The following is a 14,108-nucleotide window of genomic DNA, read 5'->3' as shown; positions in this document are numbered from 1 at the left end:
TTTGTGCAGTGATAATTCTCAAAACGCCAAGATTTCTTCAACTGCATACCATGTCACACTAGTGCGTGTCAAGAGATTGTAAAGTGTGTTGCCTAACTTTTGTTATTTTGTAAACTAACCTATTTGTATCACATATGCATGCAAGCAACCATACCAGATTTGACTGCACACAATATACTGGGAAACTTTTGGAAGTTGTTTTTGGTTAAAAATGTGCGTTTTTTTTATTGGGGAGAAGATAAAAAAGTTTGAGAACTCTGCATTGGTGTCTGCGGGTTGTTTCCAAACTTTGCGGCATACTAAATCAGACATAAATGAAAATAGCTTGTGCCCACGAATATACACAACATGGAAAAACATTCTTAATTATAACTGCATTTAAATTTTGAATCTATAAGCTTTCTTATGAAGTACAATTAAAATATCTCTCGGCACCCTTGTGCGTTAGGTGCCATGGTACCCCAGTTGGAAACAATCCGTGTGCTGATCGCTCAACTCGTTATCCTTGGTAAAAAAAATGTATATCTTTTTTATATTTAGTTTTAGTGACCTCTTTCCCTAGACAGATAAAATTTTATTTTATATAGACAGATACATTTATTAAAAATCCATTTGGGGACTTGCCACTCATATTGGTGTTCTTGGTGGCCATGACAGTCACCAACTCAACATATTCTCCTTACTTATTAATATGCGTCGAAAATAGTCACTTACACCTCAAGCAAAAGATAAACTATACCTAGATCAAATTTTATTTTGTGCTTTGTATGCAGCCTTATTAGTTATTTAAACTCATTTTCATGCAATTTATAATTGTGACATCTCAAACAACCTTATTGATGATATTGCGTTAATTTATGAAATTAATTAGAGAAAACCACATTTCACATCATTTTTTTGTCAAATAAGTTATTGCATTGTCTGTGTGCTGTTTATATAAACATAGACATCCTTAAGCAGTTTAAAACTTTGCCACCTCATTCTAAAGTATATTCTGAGAGGAGGACACAAGTCATAAATCATATATAGGGGGTCAAACCCCACAAAGTTTAAAAACCTCTTACTTACAGCAAGTGTCTGATACATATTATATAAAATTTACAAATAAAGAATATAAAATGTTGCGGCCTGTCATATTGGTTATATAAAAAAAAAATTGTAACAAATGTTAATAAATGTACAGCACACAAAAAATAAGCAAAACTAACCAGTATCAAAACTTGGAGACAAATGGGTTGTTATTGAGCTTTATTTAAAAAGTTATTTCAAGAAAACAAAATATGACTTTTTGCTTTGACTTTCAAAAACGAAAATATTAAATCCTAGTACGAATGTACATGTAGGACAAGCAGCTCCTGTCAACATTGAAATTTCATAATTTGTGGATGAGGGAGCTGGTGAGAGTTTTCATGCCTAACTTAGTTTCAGCAATTTATTTGTCTCCAACATTCTGTGCGAAATTGTTGAATTGCCAGCCTACTTCATATAGCTGGAGGCTGGAGAGATCATTTTTTATTTTAAAAGCAATTCTTTACTTCAACAGAAAGTTTCATGAAATTGTATTTGAAAATCAATTTCATGAAATTGTACTTGAATTACATTTAGATGCATTAGACAATTTTTTGAAGCAATTTTGAATAAAAAGGGTTTTGTGCTTTATTTGTATATGGTATTGTTCAAAAACAACTAAAAATTTGAATGTGAGTTGTTATTTAACTGCGATTGGCATTATTTTATGCCAAGTAAGTTATATCTAAATATAAAGAAAAAAAAATGTCAAAAATCCTGTAGAATAAATATTGTATATAAAATAGGTGCTGTGGGTTGGTCTTTAGTTGGTGGAAGATATGTTGCACTGCTCTGGTAAAAACCTCATTAAATTTTATGAAAATTGTCGAGTGATTTTGCCTCAAATTAATTTAGGACAACAAAAAACAAACACATATACAACTATCTAGCATTCAGACATTAAAATGAAGTCACTATGTATTTATTTCATATATTTTGAACAATGATCAATTACAATTCTTAGACTACTAAAAAGTTGTTTAGCATAACACCTAATGTCAAACAGTAATAACGTCAAACATTTCTCTTTATAATAAAAAATGATGTATATGTTAAGCATCTTACCGATATATTTTCAGATCACCCTTACAATAAGTTTTGTATTTATTTACTGGATACATTAAACATAAAACTTTTCCATAAAATCTTTTTATAATAAGGTTTATCAACTATCGCAAAACAAGGCTGTTGTTTGACTCTTCATATAAATGGATGTATTTAGGGGGGAAATTATAATCATAATGAAAAATTCTATAAGATTGTTAAGTCAAAGTGCTGCAATGTTTTGTTTCAAAATTAAGCGCTAAAAATTAGTCATATGTAGGCCTACTTTGCTTCCTGTTCAGCTAGTAAAGCAACATATATAATATTTTCAACTGGATGAATTGTTGAATTCGTAACATGTTGTTTTTAAATAAAGTTTTCAAAATACCTGAAAATAACTATATTTTTTGCTTACACAACAACAGCAAATCTTATATGCCAATATTTAAAGTTAAGTTTGGCGCTGGTCTAGAATCCTACCACAACGAACATTATATGGGTTAGGGTTCAGGTTAGCTTTTGCGTTGGGTAGGATAAGTATATTTAACAAAATTAAAAATACTTGACCCATTCACACACAATCGCTAACCCGCAACCTAACCCAAATATTGTTCACAGATTTAATAATTGTTTGAACGCTGTGGTAGCGGTAGGATTCTAGACCAGCGTCTTAAGTTTTAGTATGTAGAATCAAACGTAATCTCATTAGTCTACGATAAACGCATTCATGAAATATATCTCGAATATGTCACAACAAAATTTACATAACGCCCAGGAAAATCACTATAGACAGATAGTTCAATACAAAGAAAACGCAAAAGCGTTATCTTAAAACCTAAAAGAGATTTTCGAATTTGTGTTTTTTGCTGGATTGTTCAAATTAATCTATTAATACGCAATGTACAATTTCTTAAAATATGTAATTTGTTTCGTGAAATTTTTAACTTTATAAAATATATCATATTGAAGTATTCCGTTTTAGTTTTTATAATAATACGAAATTGATAAGTATGATTTCGATTAAAAATATTTTGAACATGAAGTATTTAGCGTGGGTAACTCCCTTCCAGAAGTAATAGTTTTCTGGGATGGTTATATAAAACGTTTGTTTTTCTCACACCCTTAACCTTAGTAATATACGAACGTATTGTTGCACTGACAATACAACATGGACATCAATATAACGACAATACAACATGGACATCAATAAAACACGAACGGCATTTTAAATGTCCAGGGCAATAAGCATCAATCGCTTATAGGTCTACGGCAATCATGACTATTGCTTGTAGGCCTACCGCAATCATTGATCCCAACTACAACTATATTCGTCAAAAATAACATTTGGCTGAAGGTGGAAAACTTATAGCGAATTTATAACAATTTGAAGACAAATTGACTGTTTACCCAAACTTATAATTTTAACTTAAAATATTTGGTTTCAGTACCACTGCAGTTGCATATTTTGGCATTTTCAACTATTTTACAATATTGGACAGAAGGTAGACACTATTGGCTGAAGACTTTTTTATATTTTAACAAGAATTTAAAAGTTTTTCATTTATATAATTAAAACACAGTAGCCTGTAGCATATTTAAAATTACGACAGGAATAAAAACATAAATCACATGAAACCACTGATGACGCCAGAAATAAATAGGAGGTAACAAAACAAGAAATTAAGGACCAAAAAGATCTCACAACACTAAAAATGGCAGTTAATATCTTCGTAAACGGGAACACACAAAGATCTAAATAGCAACCTATATACAGCAATATAATAAAGCCAACGCAGACATAATAAAGCCAACGCAGACATAATAAAGCCAACGCAGTAATATACATGACAGAATAAGAACTTAATCGTCTGGATAACACATAAACCTGTAGGAATAAGTCCTAAATCCGAAAATAAGGAAATAAGACCATGGGTCTGGCATCGACCGTTTGGGTGTCGACATTTGGGTGCCCTAATTTGAATGGCGCCACTAGGGCGCCGCCGTTTTGGCGACGGATTTTTTTACACTGTTTGAGGTTATATGTGGTTAATGGGTAGGGTTAGAAAGTGGGTTAGGGTTAAAATTATTAGTGGACTTAAGGGTGGGGTTTGGGGTTATGTCAAGTGTTGTATCGGCCTGATTCGGGGCATTTTGGTCTTATTTCGACGGGTTTAGGATTTATTCTGTTTTAGAAGGTACTAATAACATTAGGTATTAAGCCCTATTTCGGCCTTACTCCGAATTGTGTTTTATCCAAATGTTGAGGTTGTTCTTATTTCGATCTTATGGCTGGAGTCGTCGTAAACCTCTGATAGCGTTTTGCACGAAAACAACATTCGATAGTCCTTTATGTTCGTTTATTGGGATTTTTAATTTTAGAGAGCTAAAAATACATGACATAGGACGCAGGAAACGCTTGAAATGATCGCTTTGATCTTCGCTGATTCATCTTAATGATCTTTGGCATCCTTTGGTTTGATCCTACCGATACTTGGGTTCAAATTTAGAGATCGTGAGATTTTAACCACGTGATTGTAAATTTTTGTCTCGCTTTTGCGCAAATCTGAAAGTACTTTCCCAATTCGTAAATCGTTTTTTTTTCCAAAGGCGCCGTGCGTTTCATGGAAAATTGAAAATTTGGGCATCTTAAACGTTACAAAAGCGTTTTTTTCGAAAAGTTTTCTGTCGTTTTTTTTTAAATAAACAGGCATTTTTTTTAAATACCGGGAAAATATGCATTTCCAACCTACAATCTTCCCGGTTTAAATTAGATTAACTATAAAATGTATTTGCTGTTTTCTAAGTATATTTGTACAGCTTTTTTATATGACCATAGCCGCGACTCTTTAAAAAATGCGTTTTTAGTCAAACTTATCCACTTGTTGTATTATACTGCAGTATTTGATGTTCGTACACTTACTTGACGTCACGTTTAAGCGTTACTGTGTGACGTCACTCTGTATGAAGGTAACTTTGTGAAATAACGGCATGACGTAACTTTGGAACGTGCTTCGCCAGTGTTGTATATACGATAAAGATTAGGTTTACATACCATACATTGTATGTTTTGTCCTAACCAAATAGGTGCTGTATGTACGTAAGGCTTAGACAAAAATACTCGCGTTTTCTTTAGTTTTATATATTTATCAAATTGCATAAACTTTCAAAAAAATCTAACAATTCAAGGGTCCCACGCTTCTAAGCAACATTGTGACGTGACGTTATGAGTTATGACATAACTTTGTAACAACATTTTTTTTGTCACGACCCCATTCAAACAAAAAAATCCTAGATCCTGTTTTAGAGACAGTGATCAAACAATATATTTTAGATGTTGATCAGAGGTTCAAAAATTTTGTTCATACACAATAATGTTTGATCTTATTCGCTGACCGTTCAAAAAACTGTTATTTTTAAACAAAAATGTAATAAAAATCACGTGAATCATATTTGTATGAATGAAAGAAGTTTCCCCTCGGATTTTGGCCGCTATGCCAACGGAATATATCGTAATTGGCTTATATAGTAATAGTGTAGCATCATTTTATTCAAAGATCTTGACCCTGCAAACAGGGACGCCGGAGCGATTTTAGGGCAAGGGGTGGCGAATTTTTTGGTAAGGGCCAAATAGACCGCAGGCGAGCGTAGCGAGCCGAAATATTGGGGGTCCGGGGGTACTCCGCCGGAAAAATTTTTGCGGCCACGCCCTGTAGATTGGCTTAAAATGGTACCAAAAATGTTTTAACAAATGTCAACCATGTCATTTTACGATTTTTTTTGCATTTTTTCGTAGCTCAAGCCCTACTCCTTCTTTTGTTCTATTTTTCTCTTTTTTCTAAACAATAGAAAATTTAAGAAACTTTTAGTACCCGGCTTGAGCCAAGTTTCTTAAAAAAAATGCGTGTACAACATTGTTTTATGATTTCCGTAGCAAATATTTAACGTTGTGAAAGCTATATATCATTTTTTATGAAAAGGGAACTTTTGTCCCTCCCCCCTCTCTCCGGCGTCCCTGCCTGCAAAGCAGATTGATTTCTTTCGTAGGCTACGCAGCAAACATGCTGTAGCTAACTAGGCCTATGGCCGGAAATGCATAACGGTATGTTTATCACAGCCTAAAACCAAGCATTTGAAATGTGTTATACTGTTCCAACTTCCCATGACTTAAAACGCGTCAAACGTGAAGTCAGGCTTGCTGGTTAATTATATGACACATAATTTGTCGCGCTTTGCTGGCATTGTGCATTCAGCGGCACACAGAACTTATCTTTTTAACGGTGCACCGTAAATAGCCTTGCATGTCGTTTGTATTTATTTCGACCACATTGAAGTTTCAACACTGCTAACTATAGTTTGTTTATTTAGCGTTTATGATCTTTGACTAATTTGCGCACGTAATCGTACCTTTAAAATAAATTGTATTGTGTAATATTTTGGTGGAAACGGGTAATTTACCGGTTTAGACTAATTAAGGAACTTTTACACTTCAAATCTATAACTGCGCAATTGTTGACATAAAATAATAATATTTTATTTATGCAAATTGCTAAGTCATTTGGTTAACACAACCCGTGACATGAATCAGCAATTTTCTTAAGACACTGAATCTTGCACTGTTGCAGTATTATGTAATTGTTAAATTATTTTAAAATATTAGATGATGGGGCGTTCAACAAACTTGTTATATTTTCGAAGCCTACACTTTATTGGCTTTATCTTCTTTTCACTATCAGCTTATGCACAGGTATACATGATAGGGTTACCTATAGTGTGCATGAATGTTTCGTTTTGCGCCGTACGAGTTTTGAATTTGTTGGTTTGCGCTCTTATAGAAATAACACATTTTTGGATAAATAACTTAATTCATTTTAGCTCCAAAAAAAATACAAAATTGCTCTGAGTAAAACTAAATTTACATTTTAGAACTATAAACGAAACGTTTATTGGGGATAAGGAGAAAATCTATATCCTTGCCCAAAATTGTTTAACGTTTTAAAAACTTTGATAATGAAAAAGTTAATTTATTCTGTCTTTGTTGAGGAATATTAGAAAATCTTCGCAAAATGACTTGTTGTTGAGTACATAGTCAGGGACCATTAATTAAAACATTGTAAGGATAACTAATAAATTGTTGTTGTTGTGACGTAAGAAGAACAAGAATAATGGTCACATTAAGTTTCAAAAACATTGCAAATTAAATCAAATGCCTATTTATTTTTCTGTTTTCGGTAAAAAGTGTACCCATAGACCTTTGGTTGAACAAGGTTAAAAAATGGTAGCTCCAGTCTTCATTTCATAATACTTTCTACCCAGACTTTTGTTGCACTGCGCCATTTTTTTGGTTTACCGTACAGGTTTTAAATTTAAGTTTGATGTACACCAGAGGTGTTTTATGTTAACAACTCAGAAATAATATGTGCAGTTTACTTATTTGGGCGTGCACACATAGAATGCAAACTGGTTATAACTCATTTAAAATAATAGTTGCATCCATAAGCAAGTATACACTTAATTTTATAGGCAACTTTTTTGTTCAATGTGTCCTGTAAAATTTTGTTGTTTTAATTTAATAATCTTTACTTCATTTGTGAATATTGAGGAACTAAAAGTTAATAATATAAAGTATTCTATTTATAAGTTTCCATCCGTGTTGTCTTTAGGAAGTTATACGACTATATTATTTTAAATATTTCTAGGTAAATGATCCAGATCCTGAAATTTGGATTGTAAGTATGAAGTTTTAGGTGTTTGTGAATGTTGAAAAGTTGTGATATAATCTAACCTTTTGTTTTTATCTTATCTGATATATATAGTTTTATTCCCCTGTTAATCCATATTTATAATGTGAGAGGCTTATAATTACTATGCTTAAGTATTTACAGACATAAACAAGCACTTGAATAAAATATCCTATGCGAAAATTAATGATTATATTTATTTTATTATAAATAAAAACACAAAATATCTTTATTAAAAAAAAGAGAATTAACTTTAATGTTCAACAAATATTTAGGAAGTATGTATGTTTTTCAGACTATCTATCTTCTTCCAGCCTTCCTTTCTTTGGCTGCTACAATCAAACCGCTATTTACAGGTATAAAGTGATTAAAATTTTATAATTCTAGGTCTTGCACAACAAACATAATAAAATAATCAAGTATGCATTTTATACCAGAACACCCCCTTATATGCAGACTTAACCACATGATTAGTGTGGGTTACTGTATATATGGTGGATTCATTGTGGACTCTTTCTACAAGTTTGACAAAGATATTTTTCAATGGATTATTCATGATGAAGAAGGAAGGTTGGTAAATTCTTTTACCATCTGTTGGTAAATTCTAAGCCTTTAAGGACTCAAAAATTTATGTATAATAGATTATTTTTCTTTATATTGGGAATTTATAATTCTAATTATTGTTGCTTTGTTTTAGAGAGTTTGGAGGACTTTTGATCATTTCAATTTGGACAATGTTTGCACATGGTTCAGTAAGGTATGCCAGTTTGTTGATTTTCGTTAGGAAATAACTCTGTTCGAAGATATTAATTTTACAATCGATATAAATTATTGCTTGAAGACTATAACAGATAGATATTTGCAACTACAAAAATATAGGTATGTTTTACAACATTTTTTTTTTTAGAATAGATAAACAAAAGATATAATACATAGTAAACTAATTCGTGATTACATGCATTTGATATGCAAAATATTTTTTTCCAGAAATTTAAAAAGTGTTCTGCTCTTGACGGCAATGATTATTCTTCTTCCTGGTTTGTTTTGGGCATATATTTATGCAAACAAGGCATATCGCCTGCACTGGCCGGAACACTGCCAAACTGCACTTTATCCTGATTTAATCAAGGCAACTTAAGTTGATTTTAAGTATTACTTTATTTGGGTTATGTGCAAATATTGTCGAGATTGAAAATCTCTCTTTTTTGCCCTTTATGTGTTAAGTGAAATTATTGTTATCTATTAACCAAGGTTTTGTTGCAAATCCTTTTATATACTTTGCAGTATCACTTTTTTTACCAAAGTTTTGACACGTTTTTTAGTAAAATGCAGCGTTCACATATTCGTTGTCATCAATGTGTTTTATTCCGCTCTGTTTTACCAATATCACTTCCGCAATGCAAGATAATGAATAATTTTTACGCAACATACTTTCGTCGTTTCTGTACGGGCCATCGCTAAATGCAACATAATACTTTTAGTCTTCATAATGTGACTCTGGCCAAATTAAAAATGGTGTCATTTGCAGGAACGAGTTCCACTGGGGACAGAATGTTTATTTGTACTATTTTGATCCGCTTATTGACGTTTAATATATTTATGTGTGTTGAGAACGTCACATTGTGATGATATTTTGTAACGCCATGACTTATTTCATGCCTCCTTGTCAAAAAAGTTGTGCTACTTTTTTTTATTTACACGGTGCTCTGCCGAAAGAAAATAAAAGGCTGGATAAATCTCGTTTTAACATTATTGTGATATGTTTGTAATCATATCCAAATTAAATGGTGCTTATATGTTTTGGCTTGACAAGAGCTAACAAATTAAAGGGTATGTGTGATATAATTTTAAAATGCTTGTTAAAACTAAGCGCACTTGCCTTTTTTTTAATTTATTTCAAATAAACTACTAATTCTTGCCATCTAGTCTTCAAAGATTTGGAAATTCGTGCAGAAAGTGTTTTGTTTTCCCTCATTAGCCGTGTATGAATAAGGCCGTTTAAATGCTGGCAACATCCCATAGGTAATTTAAATCATATTTAATTTAAATACTAATGGGACTATCCCTTGTAATGAGAACGTTTTACATCGAAAGCGCGACGAAAATAATCGAGCTTAAATAGCTTCGAAAAAATTCCGATCTTATAAGCGCCTTAAGATATTTTAGCCTAAAACCATGTTGCTGTGGTTACGACTTCGTCTGCGCATCTGTAAACCTAATTTGTTTTGCATATTTATTTTACTCATCACGAGTTATACTTTCGGTTCCACTTAAAACTTTAACACAAAACGTTTTCACCGTACATTTCCAACCTCGTCGTGTCAGGCCGAAAACAAAGTAAACATAAAAACATGAAGTATGTGACGTCTTGTAATATTAGGCACCTGATATTATATACATTTTAGTTTTGTTCTTGCGACAGAAAACAGAAAAAAAGGTGATGTCATATTAGTATTCCGCAAATGCTGACGAATTAGGTATGGCGCCCACCGTCAAACGTTGAAATTGGTTTTGCATCACGTGTTGGTAAATATGATTTTTCATTTTGGACGTGTCACTCCAGAAGAACGTAAGCAAATAATAACTTTCCATAGAGAATAATTACATTAAGTTTATATATGTCAAAATCAAATTTTAGTAGTAGGCCTACCAGATTTTGTCTGCTCTATAGGGAAATTGTTAAGCGTATTTGTAACCGAAAATAACCGCTTCGTGCCGATTTGACTGCACTCCTTGGTATTTGCAGTGATAATCAGCATTCCGTTTGCAGGCTTGGTCGTGCATCTCTAATAATACTTTTATTAGGCCTAAATCGCACGCTGTATAAACAATTAACTTACCATTAGGCTTACAAGGCAAGGCCCTACATGCCTGTTCAAAATTTGCCAGTTTAACCTAAAACTATTCGATGTCCATTATGGAAATTTGCAACTCATGCCAACTGGGAATAACTTTGCTTTCCTGCTGAACAAATTGCATAGGCTAATATGGCATTACGAGTGCAATATGAAAAAAATATATTTTCTTAAAATAAATTAAATGAACTGCTTTTTGATCCATATAGTAACATCCTATTTTTGATATGTTGGATTGTTGGTGGTATGTACATGTATAATATATAAACAAAATTGGCCCCTCCATAACTTCAGTCATTAGTTGATCAATCTTACAAGGAAAACATCAAAATAGGTGTTTACAAAACAACAAATGGGTATGGATAAACAGAACCGCCAAGTAAGATCGATCGAAAAACCAACAAATGTCGACCTTCTAATATACTGTATAACTAATATATCTCACAACACGTTTTGTGACGTGAACTGGTTTATTCTCTTAAACTAAGTCTGACGGGCTGCTAATTTTGAACCTCAACAAAATCGATGACGTCTGGCTTACCATGTCGCTATTTTGTCGTGTTAGGTAAACCGGAAATTTCAATTACGCCTATTGCAAATTGCCTGCTATTTTGTGGTTCGTAACCTTATTTGGAAACACGTTTCAACCGGTGGGGTGTTTCTTTTTTGATGAGGTATTTTAGTTTTACTGTATAGTTGTGCTAATAATAAGCTAGGACCTGTTAAACCTTTTTCTCATAGATACTTACATCCTACATAAGTTAACCCATTAACAATACTATAGCCATAATATTTGATAACATCTTTTACCTGTATCACAATAAATTTAAAATACCTACTTTTGTCTTTTGAGTTACTTTCTTATTTGCCGTCATAATGTGATGTATGCCATAACAAAAATGTTTAGTGAAAGTGAGTCGCAAGGTAAAACGATTAGTAATAGTTGGATGCGTCGTAACAATCCTCGAGCATAGGTGTAAAAAACATTACTTTCGAGCGGTTAAACTGGCTTTTGACAAGGTTACTCGTAACCAGCGATTACTATGTGGATGACTGGCGTGTTTATTTCGGAAAACAAAATTGAAACATATCCGTAAAAAAATCGAAGAAATGATTGGCTTATGTAGATGATGATACAACACGGATTTACGTAACAGGTGTTTCGTGTAAAAGCACCATGATGAAAAAAAAACTACACAAAGGTTAATTTTAAAATATCATCATGTTGCGAAAACAACTTATCTATTTTGAAATACACGCTCCGTGCAATTAGTAGAAAAAAGGACAAGGATACCGGGTGACGTTTTCATTGAGAAACTATAAACAAAGCAATAATGTCGTTATGTAACCGACCTTCCAATGGCTTTTTATATCAGGTTAAAAACATAAGTCCTGTCTGGCGTCGACGTTGCACTTTAACCTTGCAATGATCAATGTCCGTGCCAAGCGGAACAACAAGAGCGCTAATGGTCATTATTCTTAATGCCGCAGGGGGGTTTACCATGGTATACGTGGTTTACCGTGGTATCAAGTATTCGAAGTGCGCAGGTATAGCGTATAAGCGCAAGGGTTCGATGTTATATTACCAGTCGCTTTTAAATGGGTGGCTGCCAAATTGGCTCCGAGAAAAAAACAATTGCTGAGAATTGGTTTGTGAGCTAATTTATTTCGAATGTCTTCTTAAAAGTGCTTTGATTTTGACCTAACGCCAACGAAAGCTTGGGCAAATTTCGTTTACACAAAAATTGGATATTATCGTTGCTCGAAAAATGCAGGAGTAATCATTGAATATGTACTTTTGCAATGCGTTGTGTCAAAATAGACAAAGATCGGCTGCACTGCTATATCAAACTAATTTATTCCCATGTTAAAGCTATTACATCAAAGGCTTGTTGTTGGTGTAATGTGTTTTATATTGATGTAGCATGAGCTGTTTGTGCATTTTTCATGATTGTTAGTTACACTCGAGCCGTGCATATAGTAGCTAATATAATGGGCTTTTAAACATTTGAAATCTCAAAAAGGCAAATGAAACTACAATGACGCCGATACGAAACTGACGCATATCCTAATATTATGAGTTACATGTAACCAAAGTTTCAGTTCGCTTTGTCCGATGGGATGGGCATTTCGCCAACTTATTCTTGTTTTTCTGCTGAAAGACGTCATTGCGAAAGGTATCAATTTGCATTGTTCGACGAGACATGTCGCAATTTTCGTGAACATTTAGATTAAACAGATGCATCTCACTAATGAGGACCAATAGGGTCCCGCCGTTGCTTTTCTCCGAAAATCTCGTTCTCGTTCAGCTAATTATTGCGTGCAAGGAAGAATTGTTTGGCAATAGACTGTCACGTTCGCAAAAGCGAAGAGGGTAGTTTCGTAGATCCCTTTTTTCTGTAAAAGACCACAGCATAATATGCAAACCAATTCTACGCAATTTAATCGACGGACGCTGTTTCGTCATAAAGATAAATGCCGATGCGAAACTTTTTCCTTTCGCAACAAACTATACGTATATATGAACCCCATTTGCGATTTTATCGGTGCAAATTGCCTGTTTGTCAGTAGATTGTCGAATGGTTTTTATGAAAACGACCAGAGTCAAACTTACCTATATATGGTTTAAATATGAATGTATAAAGACGTAATCTCTAACATCGGCCTACGTGTTCATTCAGCGTAAAAACAAAAATGAAAACTCGTTGAAACATACCAGCATGCAACGCCTAAAACAAACTTGAAGAGTGTTGTCAGGAAAGATGAATGACAAGAAACATTTTTAGAAGTCGGTTTGAAGCGTAGAGTCTCAAAGGAAGCGTCAGCTTTCGGCCGAGCGTTTGTGATTATAAGACATAAACATTATACCTTCTGTCAGTGCTAGTGAAATGACGTCGGTGTTCCCTCGTGGAAATGCAATAATCCTCTGTGAGATACTTACTTTATATTTTCTGTTTGGAATGAGCTTAAAAAAGGCGGGGCACCCCGACTCGGTCACAATTTTGGCTTTGCGGATTTTTAAATTTGTAAGAATGTTAAATTTATTTGACACTAAACGTATGCTAGATTGCAGTCGTTAGAATATAGTAATTTGACAACTCTGTTTACTAACACTCTTTTTAAAAAAGATTTCGACAGGCTCAATTAGTAAATCGGGCTCGAGGAGTTTCCTACTCGAATCGTTTTGTATAGCCTAGAGGTGATTCAATTCAAATCCGAAGGGTAGGCGCAACTTAGTGACAGTTTTATCGTCCAATGCTCGCGGCGTCGAGGAATTTCGCGTGTTCGGGACGTTTGCGTGACAGTGTTTATGGCCGGCAAAGCGCTACTGTTGCGATCGCGCGTTCACTGGCCGTCGTAAAAAACAAACGGCCGACGACGTCTGCCGCGCGCCGGGGATTGC

The 14,108-nt window shown here is 33.7% G+C and overlaps 1 protein-coding gene across 1 annotated transcript; it reads left to right on the top strand.

Annotated features, from left to right (window-relative positions):
* Positions 1-6,721: 6,721 nt before the first annotated feature.
* Positions 6,722-9,137, top strand: LOC146161207 (transmembrane protein 220-like). The gene is made up of 6 exons (XM_083383996.1): positions 6,722-6,856; positions 7,809-7,838; positions 8,146-8,206; positions 8,288-8,420; positions 8,548-8,607; positions 8,838-9,137. The coding sequence occupies exons 1-6, from the start codon at positions 6,770-6,772 to the stop codon at positions 8,986-8,988; spliced, it is 522 nt and encodes a 173-aa protein (XP_083240122.1). The 5' UTR covers positions 6,722-6,769; the 3' UTR covers positions 8,989-9,137.
* The last annotated feature ends 4,971 nt before the right edge of the window (positions 9,138-14,108 follow it).

The sequence above is a fragment of the Ascidiella aspersa genome, chromosome 3 (genome assembly GCF_963924565.1).
Source record: "Ascidiella aspersa chromosome 3, kaAscAspe10.2, whole genome shotgun sequence".
NCBI lineage: Eukaryota > Metazoa > Chordata > Ascidiacea > Phlebobranchia > Ascidiidae > Ascidiella > Ascidiella aspersa.
The sequence above is the reverse complement of the archived record's forward strand: the minus strand, read 5'-3'. Positions and strand labels throughout refer to the sequence as shown.